Source organism: Propithecus coquereli, unplaced genomic scaffold, assembly GCF_000956105.1.
Source record: "Propithecus coquereli isolate 6110/MARCELLA unplaced genomic scaffold, Pcoq_1.0 Scaffold57, whole genome shotgun sequence".
Classification (NCBI taxonomy): domain Eukaryota; kingdom Metazoa; phylum Chordata; class Mammalia; order Primates; family Indriidae; genus Propithecus; species Propithecus coquereli.
Window position 1 is genome coordinate 6384991 of NW_012151618.1, and position 27208 is coordinate 6412198.

The 27208-nt window shown below is 46.2% G+C and overlaps 1 protein-coding gene across 4 annotated transcripts in view; it reads left to right on the forward strand.

Moving 5' to 3' along the window:
- Positions 1-27208, forward strand: part of LOC105821379 (myocardial zonula adherens protein) — an 89975-nt gene that overhangs the window by 3004 nt on the left and 59763 nt on the right. For all 4 annotated transcript variants that reach the window (XM_012658077.1, XM_012658079.1, XM_012658078.1 and 1 more), the window contains exons 2-3: positions 10316-10402; positions 24156-24311. In XM_012658077.1, coding sequence (XP_012513531.1) covers positions 10316-10402; positions 24156-24311 — 243 coding nt within the window. The remainder of the gene's footprint in view (positions 1-10315; positions 10403-24155; positions 24312-27208) is intronic.

Genomic DNA, 27208 nt, shown 5'->3' on the forward strand with positions numbered 1-27208 from the left:
TTAAAAAAAAATCTGCCTTCAAACCAGTTGTGCACGCACTAAAAATAGTTTTATCTATGGCAACAGCAGGAAGATAAATTGGCTGGAGAATACCACAGCCAGATTGGTGACCTTGGGGAACGGGGAAACGTTTTTTGAAATATTGACATTGTTTTATGCTTTCGAAAGGAATTTTATAAATGCCAGTTCATCTGCTGAATGAGCCTTGGAAATGAAAGGCCACTTGTGTGGCCAGGTTGTGTGCTTTGGGGAAGGCACGTGTTGCTTCGTGCAGCCGAGTATTTTTGGCTGAGCTGTTGGGCGAGGATCGTGTGAGACCATGAGACAATGGACCTGTCGAGGATTTTCTCCGGCACCAGGCTTTCTTGATAATAAGATTATTGGCTGGTGTCGCTGGTATCCTGGCCCCTGGGTGGCACATAAAAAAACAAAACCAAACCCAACGAGGCACATGAAAGGATTATCTCCTTGCCTGCCCTTGCTGATATTTCCTTCTATTTGGCCAAGACTTCCTCTGTTAAAAACTGGAATGGGCCTGCCAGTCATTGCTCCCCGCTCCTGTGTCCCATTGCTGTCCGATGGCTCAAAAGCAAGAATTCTCCTTCCCTGGCCCGTGAATGGGTCTGACAGGTGTTTATCTCACTTCCCTTTCCCAGCAGACAGAAACATCTGTGCACATAAGCTCTGTATCATCCTTCGGGCTCTGAGGAAGGGACACAGGATGTTGTGGGACCTTGGCGTGTGGTGGAAGGAAGCTGGCTGCAGCATCCACTGGGGGAGGGGAGACGGGTCCCACTGCACCCAGAAAACAGACTGGCTGCTCACCAGGGCCCTCCTGAGCCAGCCCCCGGCAGGCTAAGTGGTGAGGTTTTGGAACCATGGCATTCTCAAGGCTTAGCCAAAAGCCTCTGCTGCTAAAAAATGACAGTTGTAGATTCAGAAAACAATGTTCCAAGCTCTGCGCTTTTGTTCTTCCATCCGGCCGTGTCTGATGTGGATGAACAGACCTGAGCTCTGGGGACTATTAAGGAAACTTGATTTCCCCAAGACATGAATGGAGATGCTATGGTTGTTCAGCAAAGGGTGTGGAATGTGATTTTTGACCCATTTCGTGTCTCCAGGGCTCTGGGTCCCTGCTGTAGTTTACCTGTAATGTGCATCCACATCTGAACAAGAGAACGGGAGCCTGGTGTCATCTCCAAGCTTCTGGTTGCTGGGGGAAACCCTTTCCAGTGAGTGAGCCTCCGAAGTTGTTGCCTAATCAAGTTAGAGGGGCTGTGGAGCCAGGGTTGACTAACTAGAGACCGTGTTGAAATGTTTCCCCCTAAGATACGTTCAGCAGTTCCGTGCGTCGTGGTCTCAAAAGAGTCCCAGTGCTTCTCCAACACACGGAAAAGTAACACCGTGGTGTTTACCTCTTTCCCTACATGTCGATCACAATCCTGACTCTTATTCATTCTTAAAGGCCAGAGTCACCTTTCTAAAATGCAAAATCGAGTCACCTGCCTCTTCTGTTTCAAGAGCCTCCTCAGTACAGACAGGAAAAAGTTCAGACTCCTTAGATTTGCACCCAGGCTCTCTGATCCGATCCGTGCCTGCCCAGTCCGCTCCCCGTGCGTACTCTTCCCAGGCTCTCCAAAGTACTTGCCAGCACCCAAGCTTCCAACGCCGCTCTTCACCTCTCTGCCTTTCTTTGTGCTTCTCCTCTGATGAGGGTTGCCTCCTCCAGGAAGCCTGCCCTGAACGCTCCTTCCCGTGTTCCCCTAGGGGCCTGTGCACTGTACCATAGCTTGCTGCACCTATGATTAACTACTTGAGGAGTTGAGGGACCCTCCCTCCCCAGGCCTGTTGGGATAGGTGCTTAGAAAGAGGAGGCTCGCCAAGGTCTTAAAGGAGCCACGTTAATGTGGAAATGGCAAATGGGAAAACAGGAAGAGAAGCCTTGGGATAAAGCCAGCTCATCACCTCTGACCCACCTGGGCAGGAAACAGGTGACACATGCATGGAACTGCTGGCCCAGGTGAAGAGTTTGACAGTTCTGGGAAGTCCTCCAAATATTCCAGTTGCCTCATCCTGCTGCACAATTGGAGTTTCATTCCTTCAGTTAAGTCAGTGGTTGTCAACCCTGGTTGCACATAGAAGCTTAAAGTAGCATGCCCAGGCCCCACCACAGAACAGTTAAAGGAGAACCTCTGGAAGTACAGAATAACATGAATATTGTCTACGAAGCTTCCCAGGTGATTCCAATGTGTAGACAAGGCTAAGACTACTTCCTTATACTTTGGCTTAAGGCTTAAGGCTTTGTTGTAAAGGCAGACACTCCTGGGACAGGGTTCCAGAAAGGTCCCTTGGGCCTTGTGGGATGGAGGGCAAGGTGGTGGTGAGGGCAGCGTGGGGGCGTCGTAACACTCCAAGTCACACTGGTATCTTTGTGTGCCTTCCTTGACCTGTGTTTTCTCTCTGGATCTTGGCATTTCAGGCACATTGTGTGCCTGGTACAGACTTGAGCCAGAGAGAGCAGGAAGGAGAAGTTGCAATCTTCCTATTTGTGAATTTTGTCCAGACACAGGAAAGAGGGTGCTTGGATGTTTTATACCGCCTGGAAAACATGTCCAAGTATGCAGATGGCGGCAGCCAGTTGCTGCCCTTGGGCCACATCTTGCCCTTGGCCTGCTTTATATGCCTCTGAGCTCAGAATGTTTTTTACAGTGGCCTGCAAAACCTAAATATTTACTGTCTGGCTCTTTACAGAAAAAGTTTGCCCTACCCTGTTGTAGATAATTGGGCTGCAATTTCAGGGCTACAGCAGAGCTAAGAGGCCTAATCTAGATGGAGCATGCTCCACACGTTGCCTCCTGCAGATCCCGGAGATTTGATACTTGTGCGGAGCAGAGAGAGTGCAGGGTCTGTTCCTTCTGTCACACCCACAGGGGCCACACCTTCTGTCCTTAGGAGGAGTAGGGCAGGAATCCACAGTCACAAAGCGGACCAGGCCCCAGAGAAATGTAAGTGCATTTGGCTAATTTCCTTAGGGAAATCTGATTAGCAAAGTGATTAGCAAACCCCTGTCATATCCTTGGGTCATCTTCTCCCCCCCCCCTTTTTTTCTGAGATGGTTATTTTCCCCTTGGGCAAGCCCTGGTGCCAGAAGCTGAGAACCTGATGACACTGGACCCCTAAGAGCACCCATAGGTGAGAGACCCAGGCCCTCTCGCTCCACAAAGGGGGTCAGAAACAAGACCCCAGGGGACCCACTTTGCTCCCCAGGTGCCTGAATTGCAAACAAGGGCTTGGTTATGCCTTTTCTTGCTGAGGAAGCCTGAATGCTTCCTGCTACTCCCTTGCCGTCCCTCCCAGGGGGGTTGGTTTGCAGAAATTGGAAGGCTCTCTAGGGAGTTTCAGGTATATTCTCCTTACTTTGTTTTACTTCAACCTAAAAAAAACCCAAACCCACCCGGCATTACTGAGCAAATGCCCATTATGTGTTGATACCCTGCTAAGCACTGTAAGGGCTCTAAAAGCCATTGCTGTACAAAGGTTGCTTGTTCTCTCCCCTGTGTCTTCCCTTCCATCCACTTTGTGGTGCATGGAACATAAAAGGTGCTTAATAACTATCAGCTGAATTATTGAAATGAACTCAGATTTGAATGTTTGTTTCTTGCTCTGGAGGTTTGAATGGCTCCCCTTGTCTTCTGACCAGAGTCTGTGCTTCTCCGTCAGGCATTTGTAGATTGGTAGAGTTGGGTCTGTACCTACTTGTCCATTTTCTTCTCCTACTCTGGCTTAGGCTACTGGCCTGTAAAAAAAAAGTAAAAAAATCTCAGGACCCACCAAACACCTTATGCAAAAGGGAAAGTCAAGCCTGGGTGTCATGCAACACCCTCTTCCAAAAGAGTAGCTGTTACTAACATTATGCATTAAGCCATATCTCCATGGAAAGGTAAAAGGCCTTAGGCACCTACAAAAGACTGACCCCTCGGACCATTAATAAGGAAATTCTTTGCTGGCCTCTCATAAACAAGGATATGCCAATTGTAGCTTTAGTTCTGCAGTCTAAGTGTAGCTCTTAAAACTAAAGTCTGTCCACACTGATAATGTTGATTATAAGCGTATCTTCTCAGGTGCAGAACATAGACAAGGTAAGAGCAATTATTCCTCGGCCTCCCCAAGGACATTTACAGAATTGGTTCTTCCTTTACCTGCCTTTTCTCTTCAAACATTCACCTTATCTTATGTAAAATATAGATTTGCTGGGCACTAACTAAAGTCTCATGAGAATGTAACCATTTCACCTTACCGTCTACCTGCCCCTCTTCCTGCCCCTCTTCTCTGCATGTCTTTCCCCCGTTTAAGGAAATGTGTAAATACTAAACCTCCTAAAAACCTCTTTAAGAAAACAGCCACAGACACGACTATGGCTTGTGTTTTCCCTGGATGTGCCCTAAAACTGGCTTAATAAACCTCAAATGATTGAGATCTTTGCCTTAGTCATTCATTTTACATGCTAACATCTGGACAGCCTGGAATGCCTTGCCTGGTAGCTATCTGTTGTTATGGTGATGGATTCTCCAAACCTCACTGACCTAAGAAGTCCTTTGTGTCCTTCTATACCTAGCTCAAATGTCATCTCTAGGAGTCTTCCCATTGACTCTCACTTCCAATTAAGGTGAGTGTTCTCCTTCCTATATGTATACACTCACGATAATAAAGAACACTTACAAAGTGCTTAATATGTGACAGAAGCTGTTCTAAGCCCTTTACACATATTAGCTGTTTTCATCTTCACAACAATCCTAAGAGGATGTAGTATTGTTAGCCCTATTTTACAACTAAGATAACTGAAGCACGGAAGCTTAAGTAGATTTCCAAAGGTTTTATAGCTAGTAGGTGTCAGAACAAATATTGGAACATAGGAAGTGCAGTTCCGCCATGTTTTAACCACCAAGCTACCCTGCCTCTTAGTATATCAAGTGTTCTTGATTGACTTGTTTGGGTGTATTTCTGGATAATGAGCTTCTGGGAGCACAGCTGTTTCTTTGTCATCATGGTACCCTCATAGCCCTTAAAAAGTATTTTACAAGTAGTGGGTGCTCAGTAACTGAGTAATGAAATACACTGAGTCCAGCTTCCTGCTTTGTTCTACTGGAAGGGACCCTCGCTTCGGGGATGGCTGGTCCAACAGCAATGGTGTTCAGGGTGAGGTGCCGTTCTTCCTTTGCGTTGTTCACAGCACAAGGCCTGAGCCAGCTGCTGTGGAAACCCCCAGGAATAAAGTACCCTACCTGCCTCTCAGGTACTTCCCAGCCTGTGACAGCTCTCAGTATTGTGTGTCTGAGTTTCAGGAAACCATGGAGACCAACATCATAAAAATCTTAGTGATAGGCAGCACTGCCTTGGTCTTACTCAGTAGGAGGTTTTCCCACAGGGAAGTTGCTGAAGGTGAGTGAAAGGACGGTGGTGAACTGTACCAGCTCAACCTCGTGGGTGGGTGCAGGGATTACTTTCCTTAGTGCTTCTATTAGGAATTCAGAGTACCTTCTAGACCTTTGGGATATTCTCTTTGCTGCTACTGAAGCGGTCCTGTGGATTTGCAAAGGATTCTTTTCTTTCTCTCTCTGTCTCTTTCTGACACATTCTCTTTCAATCTTTATTATTGCTTTTACTACTGTGATTATTCCAATTATAACACTCACCCATACTCGAAACAGTTGCAAACAACACAAAAATATCTTCTGGAGATAAATACCATCAATGGTTGGTTGCGTTTCCTTAAGGATATTTTTCCCCCTGAATCTACACAAGTGGGCCGGGGGCGGTGGCTCACGCCTGTAATCCTAGCACTCTGGGAGGCCGAGGCGGGCAGATTGTTTGAGCTCAGGAGTTCGAAACCAGCCTGAGCAAGAGCAAGACCCCGTCCCTACTAAAAAATAGAAAGAAATTAGCCAGACAACTAAAAATATATAGAAAAAATTAGCCGGGCACGGTGGCGCATGCCTGTAGTCCCAGCTACTTGGGAGGCTGAGGCAGGAGGATCGCCTGAGCCCAGGAGTTTGAGGTTGCTGTGAGCTAGGCTGATACCATGGCACTCTAGCCCGGACAACAGAGCCAGACTCTGTCTCAAAAAAAAAAAAAAAAAAAAAAAAAATAAATAAATCTACACACATGTATTTAAAAAATAAAAATGGGATTATTCTTAACATTGTCTTCTGCAGCTTTCTTTTTTTCCCCATGAAGTTACATTTGGCCATCTTGTAAGGAAGATGTGTGATCCTGTTCCAAGCTGGGTTTAAATTGCTCCCGAACAACCAGGCCATCAGTGGGTCAGCATTTGTTAAAGAAAAACTAGCTGTGCTCCTTAAGGTTTCCATCAGAGCACCTCTATTGGCAAGAGTAAAGTTAGAACTGGGCCCTGGGGTGTAGCCTCAAGCACCTGCTGCAACTGCCAGATATCTTTGAAGTCAAATATTATTTTACAAGTTCATTTTATTTTATGTGTTCTGTTTACCCTGTGGCTTTATATACCCCAGGGTATAAGTCGCTCAGTGTGAGAGCTTGATGTATAAGGGTGTCGCCAGCTCCCTAGCTAGTATGTCCAGGAATATCAAAGTTCTGGGTGGGCAGATGTAGAATGGGCTCAAGCAGGAGGAGGGATCATCTCATTTTGGGTGATGGAACCCATGGGGTCCCCTTTCTGAAAATTTTACCCCTCTAGAGTAAGCAGCCAACCAACAGGCAAATATCCCAGATCCATTGACCAAATTATCATTTTTATGGAAACAGGGCTGTGAATTCAAGTAGGTCTGTTTCATTTTGGAGCATATGAGATGACAGGATGATGATAATACATAGATAATAATAAAAATATCTAACATTCATAGAGGCTTACTTTGTGCCAGGCACGCTCCTTGTATCCCATTTTACTCCTGAGATTCAGAGAGATTAAGTAACTTGCCTATAGTCACACAGCTGGAGCCTGTGTGTGGACATGCATGTGCATATGCATGTATGTACATGTGTGTGTACGCACATGCATGTGGGTATAGGGGATATGGTGCAGGGAAAAAAGCACTTCCTTTTCCCAGTGGAATTATACCATAAATTAGACCCAGCCTAATAGAGAAGATCGTTGAGCATCGCAGATTTGGATTGCCTACCTGGTGTGAGTCACACATGGATGTTTGCGCAAATAACCAGACTGGCTGTAACCAGTCAGAGGGGCCTGGAGTCAGAGGGTTGCCTTTCTCTGGAGGGCCTTGAATTCCCATCATTGTCGTTTCCTGTCAGGAAAGAGCTTGGTTTCTTTTTGGCCAACGCGACTGATGGGGAGCTTTGAAGGCTGGTTGTCAAGTTGTCTTCATAAGAGGCGTTGGTAGCCTTGGAGGATAGGCCACATCTGACCCCAAGGTCACTGGGGGACGAAGCTTACCCAGAGGAGAAAGAGGATGGAGGGGAGTCTTGAAATCAAGTCATGTGACTTAAAGAACATGTTTAGTGCAGGATAAAGAAGGTTCAAGGGACAGGAGGACTGTCTAGAGAAAGGGGAATTCTGCAGTCCGAGGTCAACCGTGGGCCTGGTAAGTAGAGATTCTGAAGAACATGTTAACTCAGTGTCAGGAAGTTAGAGGTGCCTGGTGGCCTAATGGGATGCCTTGGAGGGAGGCGATGGTGTGTGTGGAAGCTTCTCTAACCTGCTCATTGAAAATGAATAGGCTGGTTCCCACTTGGTTCCCACCTAGTTCCCACCTGGTTCCCAGGTACATCATTGGGTGTGGGGTTCCTTCATGGGTGGGCAGGTTGGACTTAAAAGGTCTTTTACAATCCTGTCCAGCCCTGGGCTTCTAGGAGGCAGGGTAGTTTTGCTCAGAGGCCACCCTGTAGACCAGTGCAGATCTGTGACCCTGCAAACCAGGTTGGGGCGGGGCTGGGGAGGATTAGTTCGCTAGGGCTGCCATAAAAAGTACCAGAAAGCTGGTGGCTTAAACCACAGACATGTATTGTTTTACAGTTTTGGAGGCTAGAAGTTCAAAATTAAGTTGTTGACAAGGTGGGTTCCTTCTGAAGGCTACGAGGAAACGATCTGTTTTAGGCCTTTCTCCCTGGCTTATAGGTGGCTGTCTTGATGTTCACATGGCATTCTCCCTGTATCTGGGTCTGTCTCCAAATTTCCCGCTTTTGTAAGGACACCAGTCATTTTGGATTAGGACCACCCTTATGATCTCATTTTTACTGGATTACCTCTGGAAAGATCCTATCTCCAAATAAGGTCAAATTCTGAGATAGTGAAGGTTAGCACTTCAACGTATGAATCTTAGGGGGACACAATTCAACCCATAATAGGGGGCAAGCATGTGGCATTTCAGGGAGCATGCGTATAAGGGCTGAGAGCACAGGCCCTGGAGACTGCCTGGGTTCAAATCTCAGCTCTGCCATTTCCTAGCCACGTGACCCTTCAGAGACGTACCTTCATCATCTGCAAAGTGGGGCTGATAAGAGTACCTGTTACCATAGGGTAGTGGCAAAAATTAGGTGAATAAATACCTGTAAACACTTAGAACGTGCCTGGCATACAGCAAGTGCTAAATGTGTGGTTAGCTATTGTTACTGTTATTGCTTCCTCATACTGCAGATTATAGTAGTCTTTTTTTTTTTGCTCTGTTGAGTAGGAAAATGACTTTGTTTATATTCACCTTTTGTCGATAGGATATTCATAAATCATGCAAGTTGTAGCTTCTCTCATTGAATGGTGTAATTTTTTTTTTTATTTTGAGAGAAATGGTGCAATTTAGACCTTTTTTTTTTGTTTTTGAGACAGAGTCTCACTCTGTCGCCCGGGCTAGAGTGAGTGCCATGGCGTCAGCCTAGCTCACAGCAACCTCAAACTCCTGGGCTCAAGCGATCCTCCTGCCTCAGCCTCCCGAGTAGCTGGGACTACAGACATGTGCCACCATGACCGGCTAATTTTTTCTATATAGATTTTTAGTTGTCCAAATAATTTCTTTCTATGTTTAGTAGAGATGGGGTCTCGCTCTTGCTCAGGCTGGTCTTGAACTCCTGACCTTGAGCGATCCACCGCCTCGGCCTCCCAGAGTGCTAGGATTACAGGCGTGAGCCACCGCGCCCGGCCCAATTTAGACTTCTAATAATCATTTAGGAGGCTTTATTCCAATATTTCAGTGACCTTTGGTGGCAGCCTTTAATAAACTGACATGAGAATCTCAGTGATCAGTGACAAATATTCATGGTAGTGTAGTTAATCAAGAAGTCAGACGTTTTATTAATCATAATTACTATGTTCTTATATGCTTATATGCTTTGCCAGCTAGCTGTCTTACCTTTAGTCTGTATTCAGCAAACATGGGCAGCTTTGGTTCTGTTTCTTGTTTTTAAATTGTAGCAAAATACTTATAATATGAAATTTACCATTCTAACCGTTTTTGAGTGTGTGGCTCTGTGGCACCAAGTGCATTCACATTCTTGTGCAGTCAGCACCACCATCCATCTCTAGAACTTTCTCCATCTTCTGAAACTGAAATTCCATAGTTTAACACTAACTTCCCAATCCTCCATCTCCTCACCCCTGGCAACCACCATTCTACTTTCTGTCTCTGTGATTTAGACTACTCCAGGGACCTCATATGAGTGGAATCATACAGCATTTATCTTTTTATGACTGATTGATTTCACTTAGCATAATGCCCACAAAGTTCATCCATGTTGTAGCATGTGTCAGCATTTCCTTCCTTTTTAAGGCCCAATCCGTTCCATTGACGGTATAAGTCACATTTTGTTCATTCATCTGTCGGTGGACATCTGGATTGCTTTCACCTGTTGACTATTATGAATAATGCTGCTATAAACATGGGTGTTCTTTAAAAAAAAAAAACCTTGTTTTAATCATGTACATGTCTATTGTAGTCAAGTAGAAAGTACCCTCCTACCCCAGTCACCTGAAATCTTAGTGCTTTAGAGAGAACACTGTGTGTATTTAGGCCTCTATTTCCTCTAACTGTTCCGGACCATACTTGTGAAATGAGATTGTTTTGTACATATTGTTATGGAAGCTGAGCTATAGTTAAACAAAGTTTGAAATCTGTGAAGTTATTTGGGAGTTCCCTTGTTTTGAGCAGCTGGCGTTGGGTGCCTGTGCTGGGCCCAGCAGAGGCACAGGCTGGCCTTGTCGTCACGGTCTCCTGTGTGATCCGTAAGGTGACCCCATCAGAAGTTGGGAAACGGGCTGTGAAAAGCCCAAGGTCACCTGGCTCTTCCTGCCCCAAACGCTGGCTCCTGCCTGACCTCTCCTCTCCACCTCTTCCAGGCCAATGTCTGCAGACTGCGGCTGACCGTTCCTCCTGAGAGTCCGGTTCCCGAGCAAAGCGAAAAGAAGGTTGAGGGAAAAGAGCAGGTAAGGCATCCCCGAGGCGAGGCTCCGACAGGTTCCAGTCTTTGTACTCTTACCCAGCTGTGCCTCCTGTGCCCTAGCCGGACTGGTCACAGAGGCTCCCGTCCGCAGCTCTGATGAGGAGAAGGCCGTCTTCACCTTCCCGCCGGGTCTCCCGTCTTCCTAACACACAGACCGCTCTCCCCGGCTGGCTCTAACGGCGGCGTGCCCCCCTCTCGTTTCTTGGTGAACGCTGTGGCTCTGTGCTGCCTCCAAGCTGCAGGGGTACTGGCCTTAGTGACAGGTGCTGTGGCAGGGAATGTGGGTTTTTCTGAAACAGCCCAGTCCAGTCGAGTCAAAGGGCCCATTGTGAGCTGCTGGCGGGCCAGAGTCCTTAGCAGCTTGGAGCAGCAGCCGGGGCCCAGCTCACCCGGGGCAGAGGAAGCCCGGTGGGGGCTGCGGTGTGGGAAGGGCACTTTCTCCGCTGGGGGACGAGGCACTCAGCAAACATTTTTGTGCCAGCTCATGTGCTAGTGCTGGGGCAATGACGATAAGTATGTCCTTGCTTTAGAGGAACTTGCGATTTTCCAGGCGAGACAGGTTTATTTATTTATCGTATAAATACACAGCGATGATGTGATATTTCAAGTGTTGGGATCCAGCGACGTACTAAGGGCTCTGGGAACACAGAGAAGGGAATAACTGCTTGGGAGGTCACATTGGAGCGTGGGGGGTTAAAGGTTGAAGAGGAAGTCCTGTTTACCTCTAGGCCTCCAGTCCTGGTCAAGCCATTTTATTCATTCACAAGCAATTATGGGGCACCTACTGTATTCCAGGCACTATTCTAGGCAGGAGTAGAGTAGTGAACAAAGCAGTAAACAAACAAACAGAAAATCTGTCATCCATGGAACTTACATTCTGGTGAGATAAGAATGAAAATAAACAAAGTAATTAAGTACATTTTATAGCAGTTAGCAGGTAGTGCGTGCTGATGGAGGCAAGTCAATTAAGAGAAGAGGACAGGAGTGCCAGGGAGTAGGCGTGGGCGTATTTTTTCTTGTGCATATATTTTATGTGGATATAAAATAAAACAAAATAAAATGATACGATATAAATTTCGTAAATGAAATCACGAGATAGTGACCTCCTGAAACACAAGCCTTGCTTTAGAGTTAACCTATAGTGTGGTCAACTATAAAAAAGGATGCTTCTCATTGACTGCTAAGCCATTGATATGCTCCTGGGTTTCCAGAAGGTCTCTGTGTCCCCTTCCGTCTCCTGCATCCTTCCTCTCCCCACTTCCTACCAAGGACAAAGAGCTGCCTGTGCTAATGCAGATGATGAATGACAGGGACAGGAAGGAGGGAGGAAGCAAAACTAAGTTATGATGAGAGAAAGGTGAGAGAATGTAAAGTTGCTGATCCACCTAAAAAGAGAGGATGAATCCCACTAAAAGGATCCAGAGAAACAGCTGAGTGCGGAAAGGACGAGGTGGGCATGGGACACCAGGGGCTGGGAAGCAAGATGGTGCTCAGGGACGAATGGGGTCACAGCAAGGGACCCAGGAGTCGGTTCAAAAGGGCTCTCACTGGCCAAAATTGGAGCAACCTGAGCATGAAAAAGAATAATGACAGTTGTGGGTTATGACACGTAGAATCATTTTTAAAAAATCCATACGCATATAGTGATAATTGGAAAAGGGGAGGGGCTGGAAAAGGGAAGGCTCTGCTTCATAGAACACAAGCTAATACATTTAGAAAATCTCTTATTTTGCAGCCCCCAGTAGGTTCATCAATAAATGCAAACACTACTTGGTGAAAGGTTGTTGTGGACTGGGATGCTCACCTGGTCTCAGGGCGTTACCTCAACAGGTTGCTGCCTGATTCTAGAGGGGCCTGTACCTTCCCAGTGGAGTGGGCTGGCAGGCCACGTGTCGACCACGTGATCCAGCCTAGCATCACCAGTCGGGGGCAGCTGACATTACACGACCCGAGGGGATGTGATTGAGAGTACACAGTATGACCTACGTAGCATTCACGCCAAACTTGTTTAGTGGGCTCTAACAATACGGAAACAGAAAAACCCAAAATGTGGGACATTCTACAGAACAATTGGCTTTAACCCCTTCATAAATTTAATGTTATTTAAAAAAAAAAGATGAGAATCTGTTGTAGGTAAGAGAGACTAAAGGAGACTTAACACTGAATGTAGTGAGTGAACCTTGATTAGATCTTGCTCCACAAAATCTATAAAAGACATATTGGGGTAATTATATACTTTAGAATATGAACCTTATATTAAATATTATTAAATGTTAATTTTCTTGTGATAGTGGTACTGTGGTTATGTAGTTGAACTGTTCTTTCGGCTTCTCTGTAGATTTGAACATTCTCCAAAGAAAAAGTCTGGGGGTGAAGCTCATCCCCAAGCAGAAAGTGGGATCAGCCACTGGACCCTTGTTGATGAGTAGGATTGAGGGGCCCTCTGTTGCTGCAGGGGTGTCCCCTTCTGCTCTCCCTGCTCCCTTCTCCCCTCCATTTTAGAGCTGATGGCTTGGTCAGAGAAGTGGGCCTGGGCTGTATCCAGGGTGCATGGCTGCTTAGAACACTTTTTGAAGAAGGGGCCCAAGCTGGAGTGAGGGCAGGACGAGGGTGCTGGCTGTGCCCGTCCGTATGCATGGTAGAGGAGTTGGGGACCTTGGTGTCTTGGAGTCACACCCAAGCTTCATGCCTGGGCAGATGTTTGTGAAGGGTTTTTGAGTGCCAGGACGGGCTGGTAGGTGCCCTGGAGGGCCTGTCACCACTGAAGAAGAATCAAGTGTTCCCAAAGAAGAATCAAGTGTTCCCAAGGAAGGAGACGCATGTGTTTAGCTATGTCAAGTGGAGCCGATGACCAAGTTGTGTACCAATTTGCCTATGGCCTTGAACAGTGCTTTTCACACTTGTTAAAGCAAAAGGAACCCCCTTTTTTTGGGGGGGACAAAATGTTAGACTGAATCCTCACATGTAAACCGGCAAAAGTGGCACTGGTGGGGACCCAAGTCCGCCCAGCCTCCCTTTGCCCTTCGACCCCCAGGCACCCTCGTGTGGGTGCCCGAGAACTCCAAGGCTCTGAGGAGCACAGGACAGAAACCCCTGGGGTTTCGTGCACCAGATGCTTCTTACACAGGTGCACAGTCTACGTGCCTGTCTGTGACGCGTCGGTGACTCACTGCAGAACTGGGGTAGAGAGGAGGAGGGTGGGGCGGCTCTTTCGCTGGGACTGAAGTCCTTGGGGTGGTGGCAGCCCTTAAAGGTCCTGGTGGCAACTGGGAGGCTGTTCTGGGTGATCTTGTCACCACGTCCTGGCCAGGTTCCTGGTGTGAGTCACTGGGAGCCAGAGGCCACGCTGCAGCAAGGACACTCTGGAGGGGCCGCTTCACCTGATGTAGTTTCAACGTGGCTGCCCCCCCGGGACCCACAGAATTGTAAGGTGCCAAAGACTCTGGATGGCCCTGCCTGGTCAGATGAGTTTGGTTCCTTAGAAGGAGGATCTGTGGTGTGCCAAGGCCGGGGGCTTGGCGCTGGTGCGGATGTGGCAGTGGGAGGATGTAAATGGCCCGAGTGACTTCTGAGGAAGTGGGACATCGCGGAGGATTTCTAGGGCCCTGTTAGAGCCACAGCTGACTAAGGGCAGGCTGGGCCTTGTTCTTTGACACTGTTAAAGATGCTTAGTGTGTTTTGAAAAATGGGAATGCCGTCAGTCAGCCAGCCACACGTAGAGGCCGCTGCCGGTTGGACCATCCTTCTGCCCGTTGTGCCCAAATCACTGGAGAGAGAGACATTGCTCACAATGGAGGTGTGTCACACAGATGCTACGTTTCGCCCAGCTCCGCAAAGCTGTATCTGGAGGCTCCTGGAGGCAGTTTCGGCAGACTTGGCATCTTTTGTGGAGTCGTGGGTTTGTGGGGTATATTTGGGAGGCTTCCTACCCCTAAGGCAGATGTCTCATCTGCCTGTTCCTTCTAGTCCTTCTCTTTAAAAGACATCGACTGCCCCGAGACTGCTTTCTGCAGGCCGCAGATGAGCTCCAAAACACTCAGCTTCCTCTTTAAAGTAGGCATAATAATGCCTGTTTGCAAAGAGTAAGTGAGCTAATAGATGCAAAGTGCCCACCGTGGTGTCTGGCCTGTAACATGGATTAGAGAAGTGGTGACCGAATGCCAAACCTCCTCCCTTTGAATGCCACGCCCAGTGGCCCTTGGTCCTCGCTCTTCCTCCTTTGGCTCTCCTGGAGTCATTCGCCTTCCTGAAGCTGCCCGTCCTGCCTCTTTCCTTCCTCTCGGGCTGTGCCTTCTGCATCCTTTCTGATGTTCTACTGTCCTTCTGCTCCATAAATCTGGGTGTCTCTCCACACATGCACCCAGCCCTTGCCTCCTCTTTGTACACACCTGACCTCAGAGAGCTCATCTTCATGGCTTGGAGCTGGCCTGTCTGGGTAGGATGTCCACCCCGCACGTCAGCTCTGCTCTCCAGCCCTGTCCTACTGGGGGCCAAGGTGGTTTTCAGTGTTCTGTACATGGTCTTATTTTTCAATATCAGAATACCAACGTTTTATTGGTGTACTACCCTTATTTTAGTATTTAAAAATATGAAACCTGGATTGTTTATGTGAGCAGATACCCAGAAAGTTCCAGGCTGCATTAACATTCTGAATGGAATATAGGTACACTCATTCAAACAATGTTCTGACCATATCCCTCTTCTGAGTTTTTTTCTTTTTTTTTTTTTTAAGAGAGGGTCTCTCTCTGTCTCCTGGGCTAGAGCGCAGTGATGTCATCATAGCTCGCTGCAACCTCAAACTCCTGGGCTCAGTGATCCTCCTGCTTCATCCTCTCCAGGAGTTGGGACTACAAGCACAAGCCACCATGCCCAGCTAATTTTCATATTTTTTGTAGAGACGGGGTCCTCACTCTTGCTCAGGTTGGTTTCAAACTCCTGACCTCAAGCGATCCTCCTGCCTTGGCCTCCTGGAGTGCTAGGATTATAGGCGTGAGCCACTGGGCCTGGCCTCTATTCCTTTTCTTTTGCAGAGCTTCCCAAGGTGTCTTGTTAATATATTCCCTTTCTGGATCACCAGTGAGAACAAGTGTCTTTTCTTAGGTTTGTCATCTGTATTTCTCCCAGAGCCAGTTTGGGTCCCATCCACTTCCAGGGAACCCATTGCAGTCATCTTGGACATGGGGCGGGGACATTAAGGGGAATACGTGGAGGGTAGTGGTGGGTGAGGGGAGAGTGGGAGGGAATGGGGGAAGCAGGCGTTGGCACCCAATCCCCTGCCCTTCCCTGGGAGTCTGACCACCCCCTTCCCGGAGCAGATTCCCTCTGCCCCTCTCCCCTTAATTCCTCCAGAGCTGAATCCCTTGTCTCATAGAGCCTGATCCCTCCCTCTCTAAGATAATTTATTTTTACTAGAACCTTCTTCTTCAAACAACCCACCTGAGATTCAGTCCTGGGCCTTGGCCCTCTTTCAGATGAAATGGCAAATAAAGACAAAGGGTAGAAGAAAATGATGATATCTCTCCTTTTAAATAAAATAACTATATTTTATTGTAACAAAATAAATATCAAAATATTGGTATTGTGATTTTGTTTCAATGTGACATCCTGGTTGGGCTGCAGGACTCAGAGCCTGCTGGCCAGTTCCTCTTGGGTGAACTCATTTACCCCAACCTCAGCCCATCTAAAACCAACTCAGTAATCTCTTGCTCACTTTTTTTATTGGTTGGTTTGCGTGTATCAGACAGGTCCACTTACTATCTCCCAACACAGGGCATCTTGTCCTTCCTCAAAGCCCTTGCTGAGGCCCTAGCCCGTGCTTGGAGTCACTTCCCTGCTGGCTCTCAGTTTATCCAAGTCCAGTCTGTCCTTCGAGGCTCAGCTAAAGGCCCACTTGTCCCCTCTGACAAATTCCCTGACTGCGGTGGGCTGCCATGACGACCCCTCCCTGGAACTACAGGATATGCAGACCGCTGCTGTCCCTAGCTATCTACTATCTATCTACTGCTAAGCACTCTACATGTGCATAGATATGTTTTTCTGTGAAATCTGAATGTAACATGTACTTAGGCGTACACACACACGTAGAGAAATGAAGGTGTCTTTTTATTGTCTTCTCAGAGCCCAGCTCCCTGCTTGCACACAGTAGGTGCTTCATAAATGATTGTTGATTATGGTGATTGAGTTTTATATTAGCTCCCAAGGGCTGCCATAACAAAGCATGAAAACCCGGATTGCTTAAACAACAGAAGTGTGTTCCCTCACCGTTCTGGAGTCCAGATGTCTGGGATCAAGGTGTTAGCAGGTGCTCCCCCAAAGGCTCTGTAGGAGAGTCCTTTGCCTCTTCCAGTTTCTGGTAGCTCTTGGCAATTCTTGGCTTGGGGCAACATGACTCTAGTCTTCACGTGGCATTCCCCTGTGCCTGTCTCTGTGTCCAGATTTTCCTCCTTTCATACGGACAGTAATAGATTAGATTAAGGTCCACTGTAATAGCCTCATTTTAACTTGACCCTATCTCCAAATAAGGTCAATTCTGGGGTACTGACGGTTATCTTTTTTTGGGACACAATTCAACCCATAGTAAGTTCATTTGAGGGATATAGTCACTTTGAATTGTATTATCAACTCAGATGAACTATCTATGGCTTTTATTTGTATATTAACAATTATTAATAATACGAGAGAGGGAATGCTGATTAGTTTGCAGGCACAAATTACATGTTGAGAAATTGATAAATGTGGAATATGATGTTTCTAAAATTGTTGCATATTAGAATTAAAATTAGTAGTAGATAATTTTGAAATTAAATACCTGTCATTTTCAAAGAACTTTGTGAATGGGTGTATCCATATTCCTATGCAAATCCATGTGCCATGTATTGCTATGTGCATATGCAGGTGTGCACACCCATACACACACACACAGGAACAAGAGACAGAGCCCGCGCCAGCTATTACAGGTTTATCATGTTGAATGAGGGGCTCACTGCATAATTGAATTTTAGGGAATCTGATTTGAGCAGGTTCTGAGTTTTAGTGATGGTGAAGTCCTTTGCAAATCAAAAAATAGCTTGAAGCAGGTAATATTTTAAATAGCAATTAACATCCCAGCTTTGGAGGTGTCCTTTAGTGACCAGTTTTTTTTTTTTTTTTAAAGAAGCTATTGCCCTCTAAATCTTTGGGAACCCCGAGTGAGAAAGAACAGATATATGAGTATGGGTGTAGAGTCGGGGACTTTCATAGCCCAATAAAATGTTGAAAAGGAGGAAACCCATGCCGGTAGGTTTTATAGTCCCCTTTCCTTTAAAAGCCCTGATGAGTAAGCCTGCTAAGTTCACGGCCTTGGCGCGACTGTTTATACAACATCACGGCTGTTGCCAGGTGAGGGAACGTGCTGCCATGATTCAGAGCCTCAGCTGGGAGCCGGCTGCCCCTTATGACAGCATGCAGGGACTCTGCGTGCCTCTCGGAGATAACAGCGCCGGGAGGTCGCGGAGAGGCCTGGGGGTCTGGTCCCAGCTCCCTCACCAGCCACTGCAGCAGTCAGGACAGTCAGGTCATCTCTGGGAGCCTCAGTTTCCTCCTCTAGCGAATGGAAATGTTAGCCTAGAGCCAGTGTTTTCCCCCATGTTTCTCTAGCCATGGAACTCTAGTCAAACTGCTGTATGTGGAAGTGCCACTGGGACACGGTCAAAGCGCAGTGGCTGTGGTTCAAAGTTAAGGTCAGGGCTATGTGGGCTGCCTCAAGCAGCCCCCGCCCCTCCACCCTGCAGCCTCATCAGACTCTGAGGGCTATTGTGTACAAACCCGCGGGGCTGTACAACTCTTCAATTTTTCTAACCTTCTGAGACTTTGTGATTCTCTCCCCAAGGACAGAAACCAAGGTCAGTTTGGGGATGAGCATTTCATTGTCAGAGCCAATTTGATGACTGTAATGAGAACAGCAAAAGGACACGAGAAAAGAGGGGTGGACAGACACACAGAATCACCCAGACGGACATGTAGCGTTTAGTTGAAACCCAGATACTCAGAAGTATAAAGAAACTACAACACCGACACTAGACACTACAGCGTCTACCAGTATGCCATCAGCACACTAGGGGTTTATGTGTATTACTCCATGTGTTCCTTAGACTGCCCCCTGAAATTGGTGGCAGCATCCACATTTTACTGTGCAGGACCCTGCAGCTCGGTGACGTAGGGTAAATAACTTTGCACAGGCCATATGGCTAGTAGATAGTGGATTTGCGATTCTAACTCAGGTTGGCCTGGCCATGTTGCCATGGGAACATCAACTTGTGTGTTCTCTCCTATCAGGGGAAATCTCTTTAGAATATTTACATTTTATCAGTCAAGGTTACCTAAGGTGTGTACTGTACCCTGGGTTCTAGAAAAGCAGTTCCTGATTTTTTTTCCCTTCCTTGTATTCTCCCCTTTTTCACTGGAGTTGGGCCCATGCGGCTATCGTCTGCATATGAGCTGTAAGGTTGTATCTTGATGTTGCCTCCCGTCAGGATGCTGTCGTTACAACTGTCACTCTTTTTGGGACTTCTTTTTGGCTGGAAGCTTTTCTTTTCCTTCTCAAGCATTCTAAGTGATCTTTTTTCTCAGCATGAGTTTATTTAGGAAGTAGGCACTATTCACTCTGTGAGATAAACAGAAATAACAAATTAAAATTTTTTTTTTTTTTAAAGAGATGCTTTGTCTTGCTGTGTCACCCAGGCTGGAGAGCAGTGGCTATTCACAGACGCTGTCGTAGTTCAGCTGCAGCCTTGAGCTCCTGGGCCGCAGCCATCCTCCTGCCTCAGCCTCCAGAGTAGCTGGGACTGTAGGCTCCAGCCACTGTGCCTGGCCAAGTATTTTTAATAAGCCAAAGGTTTTGATTTCTCTGACAATAGGGGGCTGCCCATCTCCTCCCTATTTCTCTCCCAGGCTGTGGGGAGAAATTCATTTTTGTCTCATTTTTGTCTCAAGAAGGTAAAACAGTGTCAAGTGTAAATAGTGACCTGGGACGAGTAATTTGCTAAGATGAACACGCAGGCCAGACAGGCCAGAGCACATTCCTGACAGTGCGGCCTCTGGCTGCAGGAGGGACGGGGTGCACGGGGTGGTGCCGCTGTCACACAGCCCCCTGGCTGGCTGCTGCCCTCTGGCTGGAGAGAAGAAGTGCAGAGCAGGAAGTTTTGGAAATAACTTGGCTTCTATTTTGCAAGGCATTCGAGTCACGTTATGGTCCTTTTAAGTCACGTTGGCAGCCCGGACGTGTGACCAGCTGCCCGTCCTGGCCTCTGGGGCCGGGGTTGGCTGTGGCAGTCTCCCACTGTCAGTTCTGATTTATGTTGAGCTGTGTGTCTGCTGTTATTTATTCCCTGAGAGCCCCGTTGACCAGAGGATTTTCTTCCTTTGCACAGATTGATCCTCAGTGTCCAGGATGACAAAATACTCCAAATATTTTGTCCTTCAGAATGTATTTATGGAGCATCTATTTATGCTGAGTACCCGGGACAGAGCGGTGAATATGGCAGACACAGCCCCTGTCTTTGTGGAGCTCGTTGCATTGTAGGATCATATACTGTGATGTAGGATTGAATAATATCACTGACCTTGTTAACCTGAGCTCTCCAGGGGCCTGTAAATCCCTTATACTAGGCATTTAGGCTGAGTTACTTTTCTGTAGTTTCTCTTTCTTTCTAAGGCAGTTGCTGCTAAATGTATATTTAGGGAAAACAGCCATAGTATGACCCTGTAGGTAAATTTTTGAGCTATGAGTACTCACAAAGAATAGCTTAATTGAGAGATTCTCTGTATGTGTTACTGATTACACCTGTTGCTAATGCTGGTGCATTTCTCAGGGAATACGGAATGGCCTTTCACTTGGTTGTTTCCTTTTCTCTTCTTTGGTAATAATTTTCTTTTTATCCATGCATTTATTGGGGCTTTAGTTTTCAAGGTGATTTTGCCTAGTATTGTTTCATGCCCAGGCAGCTTTCAATAGGTCTGCTATATATTTTTTAAAATTTTGTTTTTTTAATACCAAGCAGCATTATAAGTTTAAAAAAACCTAAATTTTGGAGATTTCAAACATATACAAAATGAGACAGACTAGTGTAATGAGCCACTGACCCTTCCCCCTGCCCCAACAGCCCTCAGCCCATGGCCAGTCCCTCCTGGTCTACACTCCCATCTGCTTCCTCCACCCTGTGCAAAGAAATACATAGATGTCATAAATATTTAAGCATGTTTCTCTAAAAGATAAAGACTGTTTCTTAATATTACCACAATACTATTATCATGCCTAAAAAAATTAAAACTTATCTTGTAGGGAGAGATTTTAAGGGATATAAGAGGAGAAAAATTTAGTCACAAACACCTAGCCCAACCTACCACCTCTTTTCTTTTTTTCCTGTGTTCTCCAGTTTTTGACCAAAAGCATGCTGACATTTTGTAAAAGCAATAGCAGTCTCTGCTCCTTAGCAACTTTTCTGGGTATACTTGTTGTGATTGGGGTAAAGATCAGCTCTCCGTTCCTCCATCTAAGAGGAACCGAGACCATGTTTATGTACTCTGGGTAATTCCCCAGAGCCTCTTCCAACTTCTGAAGCTCCCTATTCATTCAGCAAATATGTATTGAGAAGCTTATGTGTCAGTTGCTGTTAGATGGTCGTAATTATAGTGGAAAAGAAGACGAAGAAGGCCCTAGATCTGTTGGAACTCACAGTTGGTAGGGAAGCAGCCTCGTGTACGTAAGGATACTAGCGGGGTGGGTGTCATGGAGAAGTGTGGGAATAGACCAAGGCCTGAAGGGTCAGGGAAGGGATTCTAGAGGGAGGGGCCTTTCAGATTGGCCCCTGGAGGAACAGAAGGAAGGCAGAGAGTCAGGAGTGCGGTAGGGGGTAGGGTGGGGATGTGGAGAAGAGCCCCCCATCCTGGGCCTGCCTCTTCCAAATGGCCCTGGGACCTGAGGGCCAGGCTCTCGGCTTCCTCACCCCTTGAGACTCTGAGACGCCACATGGAAATGTGGGTTCCAGTTCCGCTCCGACTCTTAGCTGTTTTGGGGGTGTCATAGTCTAGGAAAGAGCTTCCATTTGGAAAGCACTTGTAAGCTGCCATCTTGGAAGAACTAATAATGTTTACATAGTAGGGTTATGGTGAGGATTAAAGAAAATATAATGTATAACAAATATATAATAACATATAGTAAAATTGCTAGGCAAATATCTTTTTCTTCTCTCTCACCTAAGTGTGTCTTCCCTCTCCCTGTTGTGGCCTGGCAGCTCCCCAGACTGCCTCAGCGGTCCTCTCCTCCTGGAGTGCCCCACGCAGTGTCCGTGGCCCTGCTCCTGAGCAGAGTCCTGGGGCTGTGTCCTTCCTGGGGGCCTTTTATTTAGACCCTGACACATAAAAATGATCAATTCAAACATAACGCATTTAAAATTTTTTTTTTGCCAAAAAAACCTCAAAGGGTACAAAAGAGCATAAAGGAAAAAGTGAAATCTCATTTTTACTGAGGAAATTGTGATGAAAGGTTTGAATTCTGTCTTTTTAGATGTTTTACACACATAAACAAACATTCCTAAAACAAAAAATGGGAATATGAAATTTACTGTTTTTCACTTAATACATCTTGGATATCTTTCCATGTGCTCAGCTTCTAGATCCAGGACCTCTCAGGCAGTGTTCCACAGACCCTTGTCCTTGCATTGTTTGTGTTTTCCTCCCTCGGTGTTGGCCCTCATCCCCCTGCCAGGGCCAGGAGACAGGATCCTTTGTATCCAGCTACCTGAGTTTTCCTGCAAGCCAGACCACCCCTGAGAATCTTTGCTTTGCAGAAATGCATATCACCAAAGCCTTATGTAGTTGTCATCAGCTTGTTTTTCAGGAACTGGGTGGAGTTCATGACTGAAAGAGCACGCTTTTGTTTCCTGGTATGTGGCGAGTTTCGTTGGAATGGTTCCTCTTCCTAGTTTTATTTCTAGTAAATTAGGGATAACTTAATGCCAGCTTGTCACGCCACTGAGAGCCATGAACAGCTCATTTACCCAAACTGACACACAAATTTCCAAGATAGCATCAGTGCCTGTGAAGCCCAGGAGTGAGGGACTCGGGTGGAAGCATTCACCAGAAACAAGTACAAAATGTCATAGACTCTTGCATCCCATCTTTTCCCAAGTATGTGCAGAAGGGTGGGAAGCAATGGATATTTTGTTTTCTCACTTTTTAAAAAGCTCGCATTGTAAAAAACAAAAAACCAAAAAAAACCCAAAACAAAAAACAAGCAATACAAAAGGGTAGAAAAACAAAAGCGAAAGTCATTGCAATCCCAGAACCCCTACACCACCGCACTGTCCCCTCCTTAGAGAGCTCTACTATGAATAATGGGTCATGTATCTCTCTTGATTTTCCTTTGATTTTACAAATTTTAAATGAATGGGATCGTAAAGTACTACTGTTCTGCCATAATGAATGATTTTAAAATACAAACTGCAGTTTTGCATGTCAACAAATATTTTGCAAACGCATGGAAAGAATTGATGCAAAGGTGGTTGAAAAGTTAGCTGGAGAGCGGTTACCTGATGGAACTGGGGCTTCTGTGCTGTGGCATTGTTGAGGTTCAAGGTCAGCCCCAGGGAAAGTTGGGAGAAGGCCAGTTTGCCTGTGAAGTCTCAGTCCTTGGTGTTGGTTTTTTCCTCACCTCTGCCACCTCTGTGTTGTGGAAGCCCCTGCTCTGGCCCCTGCTTCGGCCCCTGCTTCTGACGTCACCTGCAGCGTGGGAGGTAGACCTACTGTCAGAACCACAGAGCCAGGCTTGAGTCTAGCTGTGTGACTGCAAGCAAGTTATTTAACCTCTTCCAACTTGCGGTTTCCCAGCTATGAAGTGGAGAGGACAATTGCTATGTCATAGAGTCGTTGTGAACATTAAATGTGCTTAGGAACATTTCCAGCTTATAGTAAGTGCTCAACAAATCTTGATATCCCGTTTGCCCGCTTCCTGAGTCTTCAGTCTATAAAGGGCTGTTAAGACTTCGACATTTTACCTTTTCTCAAGGGTATTTGCATTGAACGATGACCAAAGCTTTACCTGGAGGAATTAAAAGTCATCCGGCAGGAGCAGGGGGATTCTTTTGGGCTGAAGTCACACCACCTGTGCCTAGCTTTGCAGAAATATTTCATGAATGGTCACGGCCCGTTGTGTGCTAATCCCACTTCCTTTTCTCAGAACTTGACCCCAGAGTCAGCCGTATCCTCAGAGGACAGTTTGGCTGCCAGATGACTGCCAACCTCCACCTTAGGCATTTCGGACCACGTGTTTAATGGTGAGGTTGAAGCCACACAGAGGAACTGGTATAAGGGGAAAGACTGCATTACTAAGAGCATGAGAGTTCAAACACTGGCTCTTGTCATCAGGGACAACATGAGTCCATCTGGCACCTTTGTGAGAATTAGGAAAGGGTGCCCCCTCTGGGAAGATGGGGCCATGCACTACTAGGTCGGTGGACAGGGCCCTGTGGAAATTAACAAGAGGTGCTCTTCCCCCAGGGTAAATGCAGCCCCAGCCTATGTCACGTGTGACTTGACAAGCAGAGACTAGGCTGGATTTCTGCTCGACTCTGTCCCCAGTGCCAGGCACCCGGTGCTGGGCACAACTTGCATAATCACACACAGCGAGCCCGTTATTACAGCTGTTTTCAAGAGGCCTCAAGAGTCATTATTCTTTTTCTCTTTTCCTACCTTTTTTTTAGCATGTTGACCCAAGCAAAGGAGAAGCTACCAGGAAACTTCCTCAGGGTGTTGTGTATGGCGTGGTACGAAGATCAGATCAAAACCAGCACAAAGAAATGGTGGTGTACGGCTGGTCCACCAACCAGCTGAAAGAAGAGATGAACTACATCAAAGACGTGAGTCATTTAAGGATTTTTTTCCTGGTTTGTATTGTTCTTGTAGCATGTAAGAAGATGGAGTTGGAAGCATCGATGTCAGCATAATAAGGCATTTTGAAAGAATTCTTTGTGTTGCCATTTTAGATAGAAATGTTTCTATGTATCTTCATGGTAAAGTTAAAAAGTACAGATACAATTCTGCAAGGAGAGAGAGGTTGAACTTCTACGGGATGGACGTTACTGAGTAGGTGTACCCAGGAGACCAATGGCTTCCTTCTTCTGGTACTGTACGGAGGCTCTTAAGTGGTTTTGCTTATTACACTGGACACACCTAATGTAGAAGTTTGGACAACTGTATATATTTGGATGCTTTTGGCTGCAAATAACAGAAAAGCCAACTCAAAAAGGAAATTTATCTCACATGGGGACAAGTTTAGAGGTGGGGGGGCTCCAGGCAGGGCCCATCCAGGCTTTAGTTCTGTTTCTCTGTGTTTACATGTCTCCTTCCTCCTGCAGCCTCAGGCTCCAGGTATCATCTGAAAATATGACAGTGTCTGAAGGAAGAAGAGAGGCCACCCTCCTCTGGGTACTTTGTAGAGGCCCACTCTCCATACCCAGTAAATTACCCTCATATCTTTGTGGCCAGCACTGGTTCACTGGCCCAGTCCCCGCCCAGTCCTGGCCAGGGGAATAGGAAAGCTCTGGCTGGTTCAGGGCGGGAAGTCGAGTTGGAACAAATTCTGCAAAGTCAAGTATAATAGGCGTCGTTCAACCAAGCCAATCAGTGCCATTTCTTTGTATTCAATATTGTATTACTTATTATTTTTTTTTGTATTACTTATTTTTTTAACTACATATTCTTTTGAGAAAATTTGGGAAATACAAAAATATATGAAGGAGGACACAAAGTCACCCATAATCTCACCACTCAACCAGAACAGTTGTGAACATTTTGGAGCGTGGCCTTCTAATCTTTATCTATCCATCTCCATTTCATTTTGTTCTACCCAGTGTCACCCTAGATTGTCTGATGCCCCTGTTGCCAAATCAGATTGATTAGATGACAGAGGAAATGGGATGCCCTGACACTGATGGGCCCAGAATTAGGACCTGTGGCTCGGAAGGTGCTTGTGAGAAGCAGAGGCAGTGTGGGGCAGGCCTCTGAACTCGCAGACCTTGCTTCAAGGCCCAGCTCTGTGCTTGGCCCAGCCTGTCACTTTTGCCCTGTGTAGGCTTCAGTTTTCTCATGTGTAGATTGTGGGGACAGGGCTGGGCTTAACTTTTAAGGTCAAAACCTCCAGCTCTCTGAGCCCCGTTTTATTAATATTTGGTGGGCTTCTGGATAAGATGCAAAGCTACGCTATCTCAGCTTTTGTATGAGTTGTTAAAGAAACATTTCTTACTGAATTTAGAAAATAATAAATTATTAACAGAAATATGAAGATTAACAGAAAATATGAAGAAAAGCCAGAAAAGCTACACACACACACACACACACACACACACACACACACACACACACACACACAGACACACACACATACAATGTATGTGACAAATACCAGCCTCAAATCCTGGGTTATCCTATTCAGAGTGTTTCATTCCTGATTTCCCTGTTGAGAACAGCTCAGGCATTCTAAGTTTCCTGTATTTTTCTCAGGAAAATACTTAAACCTTCCTCATTTACATGCACCAAACAGCATGGCATTTGCTTTAGAGATAAACCTTCTAAGCAGAGTACAGAGTTGCAAATTGCCTGAGATAAAGGCAGCAGGTTCAGGCTGATCGTGAGCCATGGATGACATGTGCCAAAGTCACAGGGCTGGCTCCGACCTGGGTTTGTCAACCTCCCCTGGAGTCTGTAACTTAAAATTAATTTCCAGGTCCCTCCTTCTACAGATGTTTTCAAATCTTTCCCTGGCCTGGTCATTCCTAAGTGTGTTTATGGGTTTGTCTACCACCTCTCCCTGGGGATTGTCCCTCTGACCCTGTTGGCTTCCAGCCGTGTTTGTCAGTGGGAGTGACACCCAGCTCAAGATTCTGCCCACTCACCACCAGGGAGCGGCCCAAGTGCCAACTCAGGGCCACATGCGAAAGCCGCTCTGCTGGCCTAGAATGAAAGTCACGGTTTTGGCTTCATTTTTCCAAAGTGTTTGTAGTTAATGACAAGAAAGTAGCCTCTATTATCAGAATTCACCTGGGAAAGGCTTAGGGGAAGGCTTAGGGTCTTGACTGCCCCCTTGTCCCAAATCTCCATCAATATCTCGTCACTCCTAATAAACATGCAGTCTAACTTCAAACCAAGTGCTTGCTATGCAAATACGCCTTCAAAGTTGTCTCCTAATACCGTCCCCGCAACTCTTGCATTCTAACCAAACTGCTGCCTTTAAGCCCTTCCTAAAATAGAAAATCTAGCGTGCACCTGGAGAAAACTCCCTTGAGACTTTCTGTCCCGTTGAGGATTCCTGAGCACTTTGTCCATCCTAGGGGCACCAGAAGAAGGGAGGAGACAGGGACTGTTTGTAAGGATTTTTGTTTTGTTTTTAAGGTTTTCAAGGCCTTATTATTCCTCTAATGGCACTGTAGAGAAACTTGAACAGTGTTTGTGTGAACAAATTTTTTCGTTGTTGTTACATTGAGCGCCTTGTATATTATTGGTGATTATTGAGGAACTGACTTTCACATTTATGGGCTCTCTAGGCTGGTATTTTCCTGCCTTACATTACAGATATTTAATTGCTCTTTGGCAGTCACAGCAGAGATAGGGAAAATTAGAGGTTGTATTTTAGTTTTGGAGTCTTTTTACATATGTTTGCAGAGTCAACTTGTTAAAAACTTTCTACTTATGAAAATGTGTGATAGGAAAGGAACAAACCTTGCCCAAATGTGGTTTGAGAGTGGTAGGTGAGTTTCAA